Consider the following 16,271-nt stretch of genomic DNA (forward strand, 5'->3'; position numbering starts at 1 on the left):
GCGTCATTGTATGGCTGGGTGCCAGCAGCGTTTTGTATGCGCAACAGCTTGGAGCAGCCATTTTCTCTCTCTCTCCTATTGAAGAAGCTACATTCCCGGTTGACATATTATCGATTATATATTGGAAAAACAACCTGAGGATAGATTATAAAAAATGTTTGAAATGTTTCTACGCACAATACAGATAATATTTGGAATTTCCGTCTGCGATGTCGTGACCTATCGAGCCTGTGGATTTCTGAACATAACGCGCCAACCAAATGGAGGTATTTTGATATAAAAATAATCTTCATGGAACAAAAGGAACATTTATTGTGTAACTGGGAGTCTCTTGAGTGCAAACATCCGAAGATCATCAAAGGTAAGCGATTTAATTTATTGCTTTTCTGACTTTCGTGACCAATCTATATGGCTGCTAGCTGTTTGTAATATTTTGTCTACTGAGAGAGATGTCCTTACATAAACGCTTGGTATGCTTTCCCCGAAAAGCCTTTTTGAAATCTGACACGCCAGGTGGATTAACAACAAGCTAAGCTGTTTTTGGCTATATTGCACTTGTGATTTCATGAAAATTAAATATTTTTAGTCATTTAATTTGAATTTGGCACTCTGCAATTCAGTGGTGGTTGATGAAAATGATCCCACTAACGGGATGGGTGCATCAAGAAGTTAACACCACTACTCTTACAATAATTGCCATGGGATCTTTAATGACCACAGAGAGTCAGGACACCTGTGGGCTAGGTATTCCGCTAGAGTCCCACCTCTACAACATCCGGTGAAATTGCAGAGCGCGAAATTCAAAATAGAAAAATCGTAATATTAAGCATTCATGAAAATACAAGTGTGTTACATCGTTTAAAAGCTTAACATCTTGTTAATCCAACCGCGTTGTCATTAAAAAAAGGCTTTACGGCAAAAGCATACCATGTGATTATCTGAGGACAGCACATACAACAGCATTAAAAACATTTTTCAAACCAGCAGAGGCGTCACAAAAATCAGAAATAGCGATGAAACAAATCACTTACCTTTGAAGATCTTCCTCTGTTTGCAATCTCAAGGGTCCAAGCTACACAACAAATGGTTGTTTTGTTCGATAAAGTCCTTCCTTATATCCCAAAAAAGTCAGTTTATTCTGTGCATTTGATTCTGTAATCCATCTGTTCCACTCGTTCAACATGCAGACAAAGGAATCCCAAATGTTACGGGTAAATTTCATCCAAACAAGTCAAACAACATTTCTAATCAATCCTCAGGTACCCTAATATGTAAATAAACAATAAAAGTTAAGACGCAATGTAGTATGTTCAATACCGGAGATAAATAACGAAGTGCGCGCCCTCAACCATGTGCGCCACAAGACTGGAGTCCTAACGAGGGACACGTTAGAAAAACTACAACTACTTGCTCATTTTTCAAAAAACAGGCCTGAAACCCTTTCTAAATACTGTTGACATCTAGTGGAAGCCATAGGAACTGCAGTCTGGGAGGATTTCCTTTGAATATCCCAGACTAGCGTTGAACTAGCCTGTGTTCTCAAAAAAATTATTCTAGATGGATTCTCCTCGGGTATTCGCCTGTCATATCAGTTATTATTGTAACAGTTTTAGAAACTTCAGAGTGTTTTCTATACACTGCTATCAATTATATGCATATCCTAGCTTCTGGGCCTGAGTAACAGGCAGTTTACTTTGGGAACGTCAGTCATCCAAACTTCCGAATACTGCCCCCTAGCCCAAAGAGGTTTTAACATCCCATCTGAAAGACAGCACACTACACAGGGCAATGTCCTCAATAACTGTCCTGGGGTATTGGGATATTATATTTTAGACCAGAGGAAAGAGTGCATCCCACTGGTCCTCCAACACACTTTTAGCAGGAGCTGGTCTCCCATCCAGAGACTGACCAGGACCAAATCTGCTTAGCTTCAGAGGCAAGCAGGATGGTATGCTGTTGGCTATTGTTATGGTAGCTGTACCACCAGTGCACTGAGGAGTGGCGCCTGTCTCTCGTAGATGTGTGATGTTTGATTTCTTGATAGAGTTTTTGAGACCAGTGTGAAGTGTAAACTCTGAGAGCTACAGTAGGGTGACTTTGACCTCTCTTCAGTTGCGTTCAGTCAGCCACACTGGTAGAATAGAGGGCATTGACCTCTGCTACTGTACAGAAGAACGTCATGAGATGGGGCTCAGTCTTTGGAGATGGGTGATCTATAAGATTTCCCATTGAATACATACAGTACTGTAAAATTGTTTACTGAGATGGAAAAGCAAATTCAATATTGTGTATCTCTATGGGTTTTCAATGTATCAGAGAGATCACAGGGATCAGCTGCACTGTATTGGCTCTGAGCCTGTATAGGTTGCAGGGCATGTTATCTCATTGGCCTGGTCCTTTGACATAATTATTATCTACCCATGCAGAGATTCACTGAACCTGAAAGCTCCCTTAACCAAGGGCATAGGATCACTAGGGGCCTGAAGTCTCTCTGGCATGATTGTCTGAATCCCAAATGGCACCCTATGTAGTGCACTAGTTTTGACCAGGGCCCATAGGGTGCAGCTTCTCTAATTATAACTATTTATAAAGGATAGACTGTCACAAGCCATGTCCAGAGCCTGTTAGGGGAGGATGTTATGGTAATGTTTGTGGAGCGTGGACACAGTCATCACGAGTGATTACGTCCCCGGGGAGTTCCTCTAGTATAGAATCATTCTGAGGATGGATTGTAGGACTTGTGTTATCAATGTAGTATCCCACATGCTGTGTGTGCTGTCTGTGTGACCTACCCTCTAACTAGTAGACCGCATGTCCTCACAGTGCTCACAGCGTGTGTGCATGCGTGCTAAGTGCTTGGATACTTGTCTGCGTGTGTCTTTCTCTGAACATAACACAACCGTTTATGCTGAAATCGTGTTCACGGGACAACTTGTTTTTATGTCAGTGGATGGCAGCCTCAGAGGCAGTTAGGGGGAACAGACTGAGAGCCTAAGAGACACCTTTTGGGGGCTGTGAAAAATGCATCGTAACTATCCACCATCACATCAACATTTACATGGCCATCTAGCAAGGCCAATGTACCAGACGAACATGGACTCCCACCAAAATGGGATGTGAATACACCAAAGATACTTCATGTGTCATGGAAAACAGTTAGCGGAGTTTTGAGGATGAAATGGGTTGTGTGTTTTGAGCCACTACGGTGTGCTGTGTGACCTCTATGTTTCGGCTCAGGTCTTGAGGATGATCAAAGATGAAATGAAAGAACGGTCTGTCCATTCATGTGAGACTGCCTCTGACTTTTATCACCTTATTAAAAAACAGCCCAAACTGCCTGTACTTTATATATATTTGAATGTATATTTGTTTCATTTACATAGACAGCATCCTCTGTCCAGTTGTCCTTTGATCTAAGTTCAGTGAGGGGAATAGAGAAGGTAGACAGGCATGAAATTATGTTTGGAAGGAACTTTTTGGCAGTCATGAGTGCTAGGCTTCCTTCATGACGAGATGCGATGTGGGCCTGGCTCAAACGAAACATGCTCCATGGGTGCCAGGTACCCTGCACTATTTGAATAATGCAACTGTACATCAAAGCATATGCCGGAGAGAAAAAGGGAATATTTCCATGTATATATTATGCATAGCATGAAATGAAGTGCTGTGGAAATGTAAGGGGAGAGGAGTGGGATGAGGGTGTGGGTGAGGGATAAGGGGAATGGGGCGTAAGGAATGGTTGGTTACAGAGTGACGAGCATCATTTGCCTGCAGATGTTAATCTAAGACGATTCCGCTTTTTGTCTCTTGTGTTCCACCTTGTCCGACTGTTTAAATTATTTCACAAGTGTTGCGTTTTGGGTGCCAGTTGTCTATGTTGACTGGTAACACCTTTTTAAAGGTAAATGGGGGACAGAATACAAAATAAGATCATTCCAAGACTTTTATGACATCAGTCTCCTTCTTTTTTTGTTGTCAGCATTGATCAGACACATATCCATCTTCGTGTCAAACCTGAATAGGACGATAAATGAATTGTAAATGTCATATGGTTTTATTCATGCGTTTCCTGTATATTTTAGTGGTGCGTTAATATCTGATTTTCCTCTTGTGTTTCAGCACGTACGTTGGCACTGTGGAATCTGACCCTCACACCCAGCAATGTCACCGCCGGTGAGTACAGTAGAAGTGTTCCTGTGGTCCCAAAAGTGTAAGTGTGTATAGCCTGGTGTCGGTTTATGTGTCACTTTTTGATGCTTTCGCCAAAGATATGATTCACGGTGTGTAACACCAAAGAGCTGCATTAATTTAGATAGAGAGAAAACGGGTGTCTGTCCGGGGCTTTATTTGCATTTTCGATCAGAATCCGTTTTGTTACATTTTGCTTTTGATTTTTTTGTCAAGAGTATAACGACAAATGTATTGATCATCGTGTTTCAACTTGAATCAAACTTAAAGGACATTTCATTTGTATCAGTCAAAACTATTAAAATCAAATCAAATGTTATTGGTCACATGTTATTGCGGGCGTTTTCATACTTCCACCACTCCCCATTGTGGCAAAATTATTAGGATGGAAATTGCATTGGGACAATTATATTAGACAATTTAGCCAGTACACTTTATTTTACGGTCCTATTTTTGTTTATATTTGGTTTAATGTCACAGCCCGCTGTGCTCTTCCAAAAAAGAAAGATACTGTAATGACCTGGCTAGATCATAAAGGAACAATTGTCCAGACAGTTTGGCCGTAGCCCACGCCAAATAAATGAAAGATTAAACAACCATGACATTCTCTTGTGAAGACCAGACGTAAGAGAGAGAACAATGGCTAAACATGGTCTTAGCTTGCAATGCTCCATCCCCCCTCCACGCCACTCCACCAACTGCCAGGATGCCCGGCATCAGAACATTCCAGGCATTGGCAGATAGCAGGTTGATTGGCATGTCAGACCCCGCGAACACTGAGTACTGGTAAGTACAACACAACCTACTAATAGCACAAGACATAACACACAGCTGTCTGTGCGGGTCACTACACAGCCCCCCCCCCCCCCCCCACCACAAAGTCCCTTGTCCCAGGGAACAAACAAAGTTTCTGAACGAACTCGGAGGTCACCTTTGCCTGCGTGGCCGTGATGGTCACAAAGTGTCCAGATGTGAAACAAGGGGCTCAGTCTGTGGCAGGGGGCTGCCCCTCTGGGGCCCAGGGGATATAGGGGACAAGGATGTGGGAACGGGGAATGTAGTCCGTGGAACCACGCGGTGACACAGGGGGGGAGACTGGGGGAGTAGGCTTTCTGGAACCTTTCTGGAACCTTGTCTGCAGCATCTGGGGGTGGGTGCATGGAGAATGTCATTGCCAGAGAGGGGAATTGTGGGGGTCCCTGGGGTTTGGGGAGAAGAGGCCCCTCTGTACGGGGCTAACCTGTCCCGGTGCAGTGCCACCTTTCTCCCCCTGTGAGTACGCTGCACCCGGACACTGCAGGGCCCCACCCAGTGGCTGTCCAACTTGGGGCTTCTGTCTTTCTTTCTTAAGGGGCTGTAGACCTAGACCAGCTCCCCAACCACAAAGTGCCTTCCCCGGGTGTGCACGTCATAGTTCCTCTTCTGCCTCACACCTGGTGAAGGTGTGGGCTGTATCCAGGCAGTCCTGGAGTCTCCGGGCATACTCCGGCCCGGGGGAACAGAAAGGCTATCCTTTGGCCAACCAAACGCCATCTCTGCAGGGGTGTGGATCTCTCTCCCAAACATGAGGAGGGCAGGCGTGCAGGAGGTGGAGACTTGGACAGCGGAGCGGCATGCCATGAGGACCATAGGCAGGTGCTTGTCCCAGTCACGCTGGTGTTTGGCACTGACGATGGCCAGTTGCTGTCCAAGCGTTTTGTTGAAGCGTTCCACAAGGCCATCACTTTGAGGATGGAGAGGAGTAGTGCGGGTCTTGTGCATACCCAGCCTCTCACACATGGTGACTAAAAGTTTCTGCCTTGGTCGCTGTGGATGGACTCCGCAGCTCAAAACCTGCTGAACATCCCCACTGTCAGGGCGTCAACAATGGTTTCTGCCTCCTGGTCAGGCAGAGCATAGGCTCCGGGCCATTTTGTGAAATAGTTCATGGCCGTGAACACCCAGCGGTTTCCACTGTCTGTGGTGGGGAACGGCCCAACTACATCCACTCCCACCCTCTCCATGGGAGCCCCAACTGGGATCTGTTGGGTGAGAGCGGCCTGGAGGGCGGGATGTGTCATGGAGGTAGCTGTGGGAATGTAACACACAGCCGCAGGTGACAGTGGGGCTGGAGAAAATTCACACACAGATGTTGGGAGGGGGGGGGGAGCAGCCATGAGTCTCTGCTGCTTTAACTGTTGTAGTAAAGGGGTTGTTGAGTTGTGTGAATGTGACATTAGGGGGGGCCATGATGACTGCCCAGTGTGCCCCCATTTCGGTCTCCTGGGATACAAGGTCCCTGCACAAACGCCACCCACATAGGATGACTCATAGTCCTGCCCCCTACTGTCAGGGCACCCCTTCCACAGTGACAGGGACATGACAAAAGTCCCTAACACAGGTCCGGCCCACCACAACAACAGGCTCCATCCGCTTGCCCTCGTCTGCTTCTGGAGGACTTGGATCCTTGCTCCCCCATCTGTGTTGGTGGGATCCTCCTGAAGATGGTGGTGGTTGGGAAAGTGAGCCAGGGGTCCACAATGCCCCGTCTATGAGGACCCTGAGCCATTTCCCTGAGCTCTGGGGGACATGGGGAAATCCGGCGCAGATGGCCTGGCTGGCCACACCCCCAGCAGACCCTGGGACCAGTGCGTGTGACCTGGGACCAGGGCTCTCAATGTCATTAGCTAGCACCCTTAGTGGCTCTCCAGGCTTCCTGCATCTATTACTCAGCTCTGAGCGCAGCAGCCCGGGCTGTACACACTGTCCAAAGCGCCTCCTCAGTGCTCCCAGTAAAGCCCCATAATCACGTCTGTCCACGGGGCAAATCAATATCAAACAGGACAGAGCATCATCCGTCAGGCATAAAGCCAACTGCAGTGCCCTTTCTTCATCCAACAACCCCCTAAATGAGTTCAAACTGAGCATGAAAAGCTTCCCAAACCGCCTCACCGGAATACTTCTGGGTCTTAACAGATTCGGACACAGCCGGGAACTGGGTGCCACCATGTTTGTTTACATCCTGAGCCCCAGATTCCTCTTCCCGCAGCGTCGACGTCACCCCTTCGGTCCGCCCACCAGAATCCTCACGAAGCACAGTCGACGAAGTACTCATGCCCGCTTTAGCCGACATCATTCTAGCGGTCTCCCTCAAACGGCCTCTGTGCTCCGATGCCCTGGTGATCTCCTCAGCCAGATCCCCCGATGTCCATGCACATGCACCTCCTTGGCCATAGTCGTCCCCTACCTCCCCCTTCACTTTCGGAATCCCTCAAAGCATTTTCAACCCCCGATGTCACGTACGTTAGCTAGCTACCGGTAGTCAGCTAGCTAGGTGGCTAACTCTTATCTACGTTTTTACTTCTGACACCAATGTAATGAATGACCTGGCTAGATCATACATGAACATTTGTCCAGACAGAGGATGGAGATTACGAATTTACGGTTACTGTTTGGCCATAGCCCACGCCAAATAAATTAAAGCTACCCTATAAAACAACCCTGACATTCTCTTGTGAAGACCAGACGTAAGAGAGAGAACAATGGCTAAACATGGTCCTAACTTGCAATGCTCCATCCCATTGCTAACCCCCCCCATCCAAACACTCCACTACACCATCCACCAGGATGCCCGGCATCAGAACATTTCAGGCATTCCTGTGATTGGCAGATAGCAGGTTGATTGGCATGTCGGACACTGGGTACGTAAGTACAACACGACCAACTAATAGCAATACACATAATACACATAACCTGTGCTGGTCGCTACAAAACATTTGACCCCCCTCCGTGAAATTAAGGGGAGGATTTTCTCTTAGCCAATCGCTATGCAACAGCGGCTTTTCTTTTGGCAGCCCATGATGCATAGCTGCCTGCAGTTGTAAAAATTGTGCAGGACAAATTACAGTCCCCTTTGTTTTATTAATAAGTAACACATTTTTCTCCCACAGCCCGGAGTAATGTTATCAGCTATATGAGGGCTGCCTGCTTGCCTCCTCCAATCTGACGTGCTCTAATTAGTTTTAAACTGCCTGCAGCTTCCCAACTTTGCGTTTTATCTCCGTTTTAGTTTATCAGAATCGTGTTTGGGGTTGTGCTAGGTTTTCAAATCCCTCCAGCGTCTCTACCTCTCTCATTTACATAGTGAGGATTGGATGTCTTCACTTAAGTTTTAAATCTTTGGGGAAGAAAAAAAAAACATTGGAAAGTCTTCTCCCCTTAAGACTCATCGAATCACTAGCATAAGTAGTCCGACAACGCTAAATGTACCCAGACAGACACCTCCTATTTTGCTTATGTGTTCCCTTCTCTTACTCCCATCTATTTATCCAACCATAACCCTTTACGGAAAAATCACATCATTTCATGTGAGATTTCACATGTGAAATCATGGTTTTGGAACACTTTACATGTAATGAAAGTTCACATCAAGTTTCACATGTGGATTTTTACATGTGATCACATATCCTTTCACATGTGAAACCAGGTGGTTTTGGAACACTTCACATGCGATGGTATCTCACATGTCGTTTCACGTTTGAAGCATTTTCACATTTGAAAATCAAATTTGCAGTTCCACATGTAAGACAAATTCCCACGTGAAAAACTACCTCTCACAAGTTTAATTGCATTTTCACAAGGGAAAAGCGTTCACGTGTGAAAATCGAAGTTGCAGTTTTACATTTATTGTCACATTTATTCCACATGTGTAGTTTTGTTGTTGGTATGATCATCATGCAAGGTTGCTGTGAGGTGTTAATCCCTTTATCCCCAGGTACAGGTTTGCTCCTACCTGTAAGCATGTTTTCCACTAGAGTGTTGTCGCTAGCACGTTAACACAGATGTTGCTAGTACGTCAGTGGCTCGTGGTGGATTACGGGTCCATAGACAGCCACGCAGATTGTGACTCACCTCTTCTGTGTATATCACATCTGCTTATTTTCCATGAATTGGAAATATTTGATTATTTTATCATGCTTTCATCTTTATGCACAGGCATTGCAGGAATGAACAAACGTTACAGGGGAAAACTCACCTAACCCTAACTGTAAATCGTTCTGCATAAGAGTGTATGCTAAATCACCAAAAATGGAAATGGAAAAGACCCTAAAGGGAGACAGAGACCTGAGATGTACGCATGGTTATTGCTGGGATGATCTAAATACAACAAAAAGCTAACCCAGTCACCTCCCACTATGTATCCAATGTACCGGCTTAACACGTAATGTCTGTGCGTAATAGAATGTCAGATTGTCATAGAGAAACTGCCTGCATCACTGCCTTCTTCACTTGTTGGCCACATACCCCATGCACAAAATAGTGGCTAGCAAGATGGAGATCACAGAGGTTATTTTTAATGAGTGCATTTCGCAAGTGGCTAGTTTGCGTCAACTACCTTCACTAAAACAACTGCTGGCCTGCCCGGATTCTCCTCTTCACTGTTGACATTGAGACTGGTGTTTTGCGGGTACTATTTAATGAAGCTGCCAGTTGAGGACTTGCGAGGCGTCTGTTTCTCAAACTAGACACTCTAATGTACTTATCCTCTTGCTCAGTTGTGCACCGGGGCCTCCCACTCCCCTTTCTATTCTGGCTAGAGCCAGTTTACGCTGTTCTGTGAAGGGAGTAGTACACAGCGTTGTATGAGATCTTCAGTTTCTTGGCAATTTCTCACATGGAATAGCCTTCAATTCTCAGAACAAGAATAGACTGACGAGTTTCAGAAAAAAATCCTTTGTTTCTGGCCATTTTGAGCCTGTAATCGAACCCACAGATGCTGATGCTCCAGATACTCAACTAGTCTAAAGAATGTCACTTTTATTTCTTCTTTAACCAGACAACAGTTTTCAGCTGTGCTAACATAATTGCAAAAGGATTTTCTAGTGATCAATTAGCCTTTTAAAATGATAAACTTGGATTAGCTAACACAACTTGCCATTGGAACACAGGAGTGATGGTTGCTGATAATGGGCCTCTGTACACCTATGTAGATATTCCATTAAAAATGAATACTTTTTCATTTAACCATGATGGCCAAAGAACAGCAGGTTAACTGCCTTGTTCAGGGGAATAACAACAGAGCTTTACTTTGTCAGCTCAGGGATTCGATCTAGCAACCTTTAGGTTACTGGTCCAACGCTCTAACCACTAGGATACCTGCCGCCCCAATCAGCCATTTCCAGCTAGAACAGTCATTTACAACATTAACACTGTCTACACTGTATTTCTGATCAAGCTGATGTTAATTTAATGGACAAAAAAATGTGCTTTTCTTTCAAAAGCAAGTACATTTCTAAGTGACCCCAAACTTTTGAATGGTAGTGTACATTACTGCATAGTAACTGTAATCCTAGTTTGCACTTTGCACATTTCAAGTATTTGTAAACAAACTTTCAATCAACATTATTTGTGTTATTTTAGGCATTTATAGATTGAGGGGTAGTCTAAACAAACCAATGAGTTTCTACTGTTTAGCTCAACTTCATTTAAGAGGGATGGAAATGTCAACTGCAATGGGTAAACATGGTACAACTTTCCAAATTGTACAATGTTCAAACATGAGAAAAGTTAGGGGTTAATTGAAAACAGCTGGACATGCCCTGAGGCTGTAGCTCCGTTGATGACTGGTGCCATAGTAATGACCTCTGTGACCATGTGTGTGTGGTCGACCCTACTGTCGCTAGGGCCAGTTACTGTACCTGTAAGCACTGCTAGGCAGGTTACGGTGGTCATGTCCTGTTCTTTATTTACCATTCTCGCTCTGTTAGACAGCTGTGATACTACGCTCTTTAACCTCTGTCCATCCACAATCACGGACAAAAATCCACTGGTTGTAATGCAGTATTTTTTTCTCTTGTCTTTCATTCCTTTTGTGATCCCCTTCTCTGTGTCTGTCTCTCTATCTCCCTCCCTCCTTTCTCTGTTGCTCAGGCCTGTTCTGTAACATGTCCATCGATCCCATCGGTACCTGCTGGCCAAAGAGCACTGCAGGGGAGTGGGTGTTACGGCCATGTCCAGAGATGTTCTATGGCGTCAAATACAACACCACCAGTGAGTAGAGCCACATTGACAATGCTTATTTGTGTGTGTCTGTCAATATCCAAGGTTGTACATTACCAGTAAATGTTTGGACACACCTACTCATTCAAGGGGTTTTCTTTATTTTTACTATTTTTAACATTGCACAATAATAGTGAAGTCATCAAAATTATGAAAGAACACATATGGAATCAGGTAGTAACCAAAACAGTTAAACAAATCAAAATATATTTTAGATTCTTTAAAGTAGCCACCCTTTGCCTTGATGACAACTTTGCACACTCTTGGCATTCTCTCAACCAGTTTCACATGGAATGCTTTTCCAACAGTCTTGAAGGAGTTCCCACATATATTGAGCACTTGTTGGCTGCTTTTCCTTCACTCTGCGGTCCTACTCATCCCAAACCATCTCAATTCTGTTGAGGTCGGGTGATTGTGGAGGCCAGGTCATCTGATGAAGCACTCTCCTTCTTGGTCAAATAGCCCTTACACTGCCTGGAGGTGTGTTGGGTCATTGTCCTGTTGAAAAACAAATGATAGTCCCATTAAGCGCAAACCAGATGGGTTGGCGTATCGCTGCAGAAGGCTGTGGCTTAAATTCGAAAATAAATCACAGACAGTGTTACAAGACAGTGTTACCAGCAAAGCACACCCACACCTCCTCTTCCATGCTTCACGGTGGGAACCACACATGCGGAGGTCATCCGTTCACCTACTCTGCGTCTCACAAAGTCATGGCTGTTGGAGCCAAAAAAAATCTCAAATTTGGAGGACAGATTTCCACAGGTCTAATGTCCATTGCTCGTGTTTCTTGGCCCAAGCAAGTCTCTTCTTATTGGTGTCCTTTAGTAGTAGTTTCTTTGCAGCAATTCGATCATGAAGGCCTGATTCACGCAGTCTCCTCTGAACAGTTGATGTTGAGATGTATCTGTTGCTAAGACTTTGTGAAGCATTTATTTTGGCTGCAATTTCTGAGGTGCAGTTAACTCTAATGAACATATCCTCTGCAGCAGAGGTAACTCTGGGTCTTTCTTTCCTGTGGCGGTCCTCGTGAAAGACAGTTTCATCATAGTGCTTGATGGTTTTTGCGACTGCAATCTTCCGGATTGACTGACCGTCATTGTGATGTGGTGAGGTTGGACCCAGGTGCAGAGAAGAGACCAGACGAGAAATCAGTGGTTAAGGATAAACATAAATGATTTACTGAGAAACAGCCGCAGGATTACAGTACACTGGAAAAAACAACAAACACTAAGTCTTGAAAACTCACCCAGGAAACAAATGCACAGCTTAAACAAATCAAGCTTCTGCAAAGGAAACCATAAAACAGAGCCAGGGCGACCCCCACGTAGTTAGTTGAAGTCCTGAAAGGTCCCAGGTCCAAGATGTCCCGGGCAGGCGCCCACGCCCACGCCCACTCCTGGGGACCATAGCCCTCGCAGTCCACCAGCTACTGCAGGGTGCCTCAGGCCCGAACCAAAACTGACATTCAACAGTCCAGTGCACGTGTTCGGCAGTGTGTTATGAGCATATTCCACCCAGACGAGGAACTTGCTCCAGTTGCTGGCCTGAGTGGAGACGAAACAGCGGAATAACTTATCCAGCTCTTGGTTGGCCATTAGACTGTAGGTGGAACCCCGAGGAGAGACTCACCGACGCTCCCAACAGAGAGCAAAATGCCTTCCAATAACGTGCGATGAACCCCACAATCTGAGACAATGTCCTGGGAAAATCCGTGTTGCTGAAAGACATGGGTAATCACGAGATCAGTGGTCTCCTTCGCTGAGGTCAACTTGGGTAAGGCGATGAAATGGGCTCCCTTTCAGAAACGATCGACGACCACCAGGATAGTGGTGCAGTGCCGTTGTATTTTATTTGTCCTTTTTTTGTATCATATTTCTCCCCAAAGGTCAATTTTTTTGTTTTGAATTCGCCCGGAGGGAATTGGTAGTGTTTAAAAAAAAATGAATCATCATCCGTTTTCGGGGAGAAACACACTTAAGAAGTAAACGGAAACTGCAGTAACAGATACCTCTCTCTCTCTCTGAAAAATATTGTGGGAGCCCTCCCAAAAAGCTTGTGAACTTGAAGCTTCAATCTCAGGGCTCAGAGAACCAGTTGGCTTCCACACACAACCCCACACAGCACAGGATGAAACCAGTTAAGACCAACATGTTACTTTCTGTGAGAGCTATGATGATCTCTCTCTCTCCCTCTCTCTCCCTCTCGCTCGCTCTCTCACCAACACCAAAATCTGTTTTATTCATTTACGAAGTAAGATTTAGTAAACTCTTGAGACATCAGTGTGGATAGTTTAAGTAGCTGACGCTAGTTTGAAAGAGGACTGTCAATGATTTTTTTTTTCACGTTGCTCCCATTCCAACAATAATCAACTATCACTATCAGAAACAAGCTTATCCTCCTTTTCTCAGAGGGTCAATGTGTGCTTCTCTGAAAATGATCAGTAGAGTGAAATTAATACTAGTGTTGTGTGGATGCACCCATTAAATACATGAAAGTCTTCTGATTCTGTAGATAACATTTTTTGATGATTTTTTAATTGCTGGAGTAAGTGCTTAGGCATGTGTATGTGATATTCCCTCTAGCAATTAGTCACTAACCATTAAAGACGAGTGACGATGGCAAAGTGGAGGCCACACAAAACTACCCGCAGTACCACTATAGGACCAATTACTCTTGCTCTGTCCTCTTTTGCCCTAGGAAATTGACGAAAAAGCCATGTTAACTATTTAATACACCACTCTTAGAAGGCTACATTACAATATGAGAAACACACCACTCTAGAAGGCTAAATTACAATATGAGAAACACACCACTCTAGAAGGCTAAATTACAATATGAGAAACACACCACTCTAGAAGGTTACATTACAATATGAGAAACACACCACTCTAGAAGGCTGCATTACAATATGAGAAACACACCACTCTAGAAGGATACATTACAATATAAGAAACATACCACTCTAGAAGGTAATATTACAATATGAGAAACACACCACTCTAGAAGGCTGCATTACAATATGAGAAACACACCATTCTAGAAGGCTGCATTACAATATAAGAAACACACCGCTCTATAAGGTTACATTACAATATAAGAAACATACCACTCTAGAAGGCTGCATTACAATATAAGAAACACACCACTCTAGAAGGTTACATTACAATATAAGAAACACACCGCTCTAGAAGATTACATTACAATATGAGAAACACACCACTCTAGAAGATGACATTACAATATAAGAAACACACCACTCTAGAAGGCTGCATTACAATATAAGAAACACACCACTCTAGAAGGTTACATTACAATATAAGAAACACACCACTCTAGAAGGTTACATTACAATATAAGAAACACACCGCTCTAGAAGATTACATTACAATATGAGAAACACACCACTCTAGAAGATGACATTACAATATAAGAAACACACCACTCTAGAAGGTTACATTACAATATGAGAAACACACCACTCTAGAAGGTTACATTACAATATGAGAAACAGCAAAGTGGTAATCCATCTGTCACAACCTGACCTAAGACATGTGATTTATTGCATGATCTGAGGTATCCTATATATCCTATTCAGTGATTTCATTTCTCTAGTCCTTCACTTTCATTGTAGAAAAGATAACTCCCAAACACATGAATGCTACATCTGCATGTTTATTGTGTTGACATTTAGGACAGAGAACTTTTTCAAGAAGATAGTACTTCCTCTCCTCTGTCATCCCACCCAATCCAAAGGGGTTTTAATTGAATCACTAATTTTCAGTGTTTTCATAAAACAAACGTAGACGTACTTGATGTTATAGAAGAGCTGGCTGACACCATCACGGAAATGATGTGCGCACACCGATGGGGCTGAAGGGCGTGTGATGTTTGGATTTCTGAAAGGTCAGACAGCTAGCAACTATGACATGAAGCTGCCATGTGGGGTATCGTAGATGGCTGGCTTCCGATAGTTTTATCTTGTTCTTGATGTCATATCTTGTCTAGCCAACAACTGTGACAACGTACTTAAGAGACAATAAATGCTCATCGTGCAAACGTATTGATGTTTTCAATAAACATTTGGGTGCAAAATATCGTTTCGGCCTACACGTTGTCAACAATCTCAGCCAACACAGTCTGTTTTGCCCATAGTTGTGCAGCCGTCGGTTTTATTGCTAAACAACCAACCTGTCTATAGCACTGACATATTTTTTGGCCTCTGAAGGTATTGGGAATTTTACATAAATTGAGCAGATAATTGTAATGGCTACAATATACTGAAGCTTATTTTAATGATGATAAAGCTCCTGGTTCCTGGTTTCATTGGAAGCAACATTATCTTCATATTATGTAGAAATTATAATTAAAACAATTTAAAAAGTTTACATACACCTTAGCCAAATACATTTCAACTCAGTTCAATTCCTGACATTTAATCCTATTAAAATGTGCCTGTCTTAGGTCAGTTAGGATCACCACTTTATTTTAAGAATGTGAAATTTTAAGAATAATAGTAGAGAGAATGATTTATTTCAGCTTTTTCTTTTTCATCACATTCCCAGTGGGTCAGAGGTTTACATACACTCAATTAGTATTTGGTAGCATTGCCTTTAAATTGTTTAAATTGGGTCAAGCCACAAGCTTCCCACAATAAGTTGTGTGAATTCTGGCCCATTTCTCCTGACAGAGTTGGTGTAACTGAGTCAGGTTTGTAGGCCTCCTTGCTCACCCACGCTTTCTCAGTTTTGCCCACACATTTTCTATAGGATTGAGGTCAGGGCTTTGTGATGGCCAATCCAATACCTTGACTTTGTTGTCCTTGCCACAAATGTGGAAGTATGCTTGGGGTCATTGTCCATTTGGAAGACCATTTGCAACCAAGCTTCAACTTCCTCACTGATGTCCTGAGATGTTGCTTCAATATATCCACATAGTTTTCATTCCTCATGTTGCCATCTATTTTGTGAAGTGCACCAGTCCCTCCTGCAGCAAAGCACCACCACAACATGATGCTGCCACCCCAGTGCTTCCCAGTTGGGATG

At 43.9% G+C, this 16,271-nt stretch overlaps 1 protein-coding gene across 4 annotated transcripts in view; it reads left to right on the forward strand.

Annotated features, from left to right (window-relative positions):
- Window positions 1-16,271, forward strand: part of LOC110486134 (corticotropin-releasing hormone receptor 1) — a 202,282-nt gene that overhangs the window by 111,529 nt on the left and 74,482 nt on the right. For all 4 annotated transcript variants that reach the window (XM_090196203.1, XM_090196204.1, XM_090196205.1 and 1 more), the window contains exons 3-4: window positions 4,120-4,173; window positions 11,098-11,217. In XM_090196203.1, coding sequence (XP_090052329.1) covers window positions 4,120-4,173; window positions 11,098-11,217 — 174 coding nt within the window. The remainder of the gene's footprint in view (window positions 1-4,119; window positions 4,174-11,097; window positions 11,218-16,271) is intronic.

The sequence above is a fragment of the Oncorhynchus mykiss genome, chromosome 13 (assembly GCF_057628025.1).
Source record: "Oncorhynchus mykiss isolate SJ-2025 chromosome 13, ASM5762802v1, whole genome shotgun sequence".
Classification (NCBI taxonomy): Eukaryota; Metazoa; Chordata; class Actinopteri; order Salmoniformes; family Salmonidae; genus Oncorhynchus; species Oncorhynchus mykiss.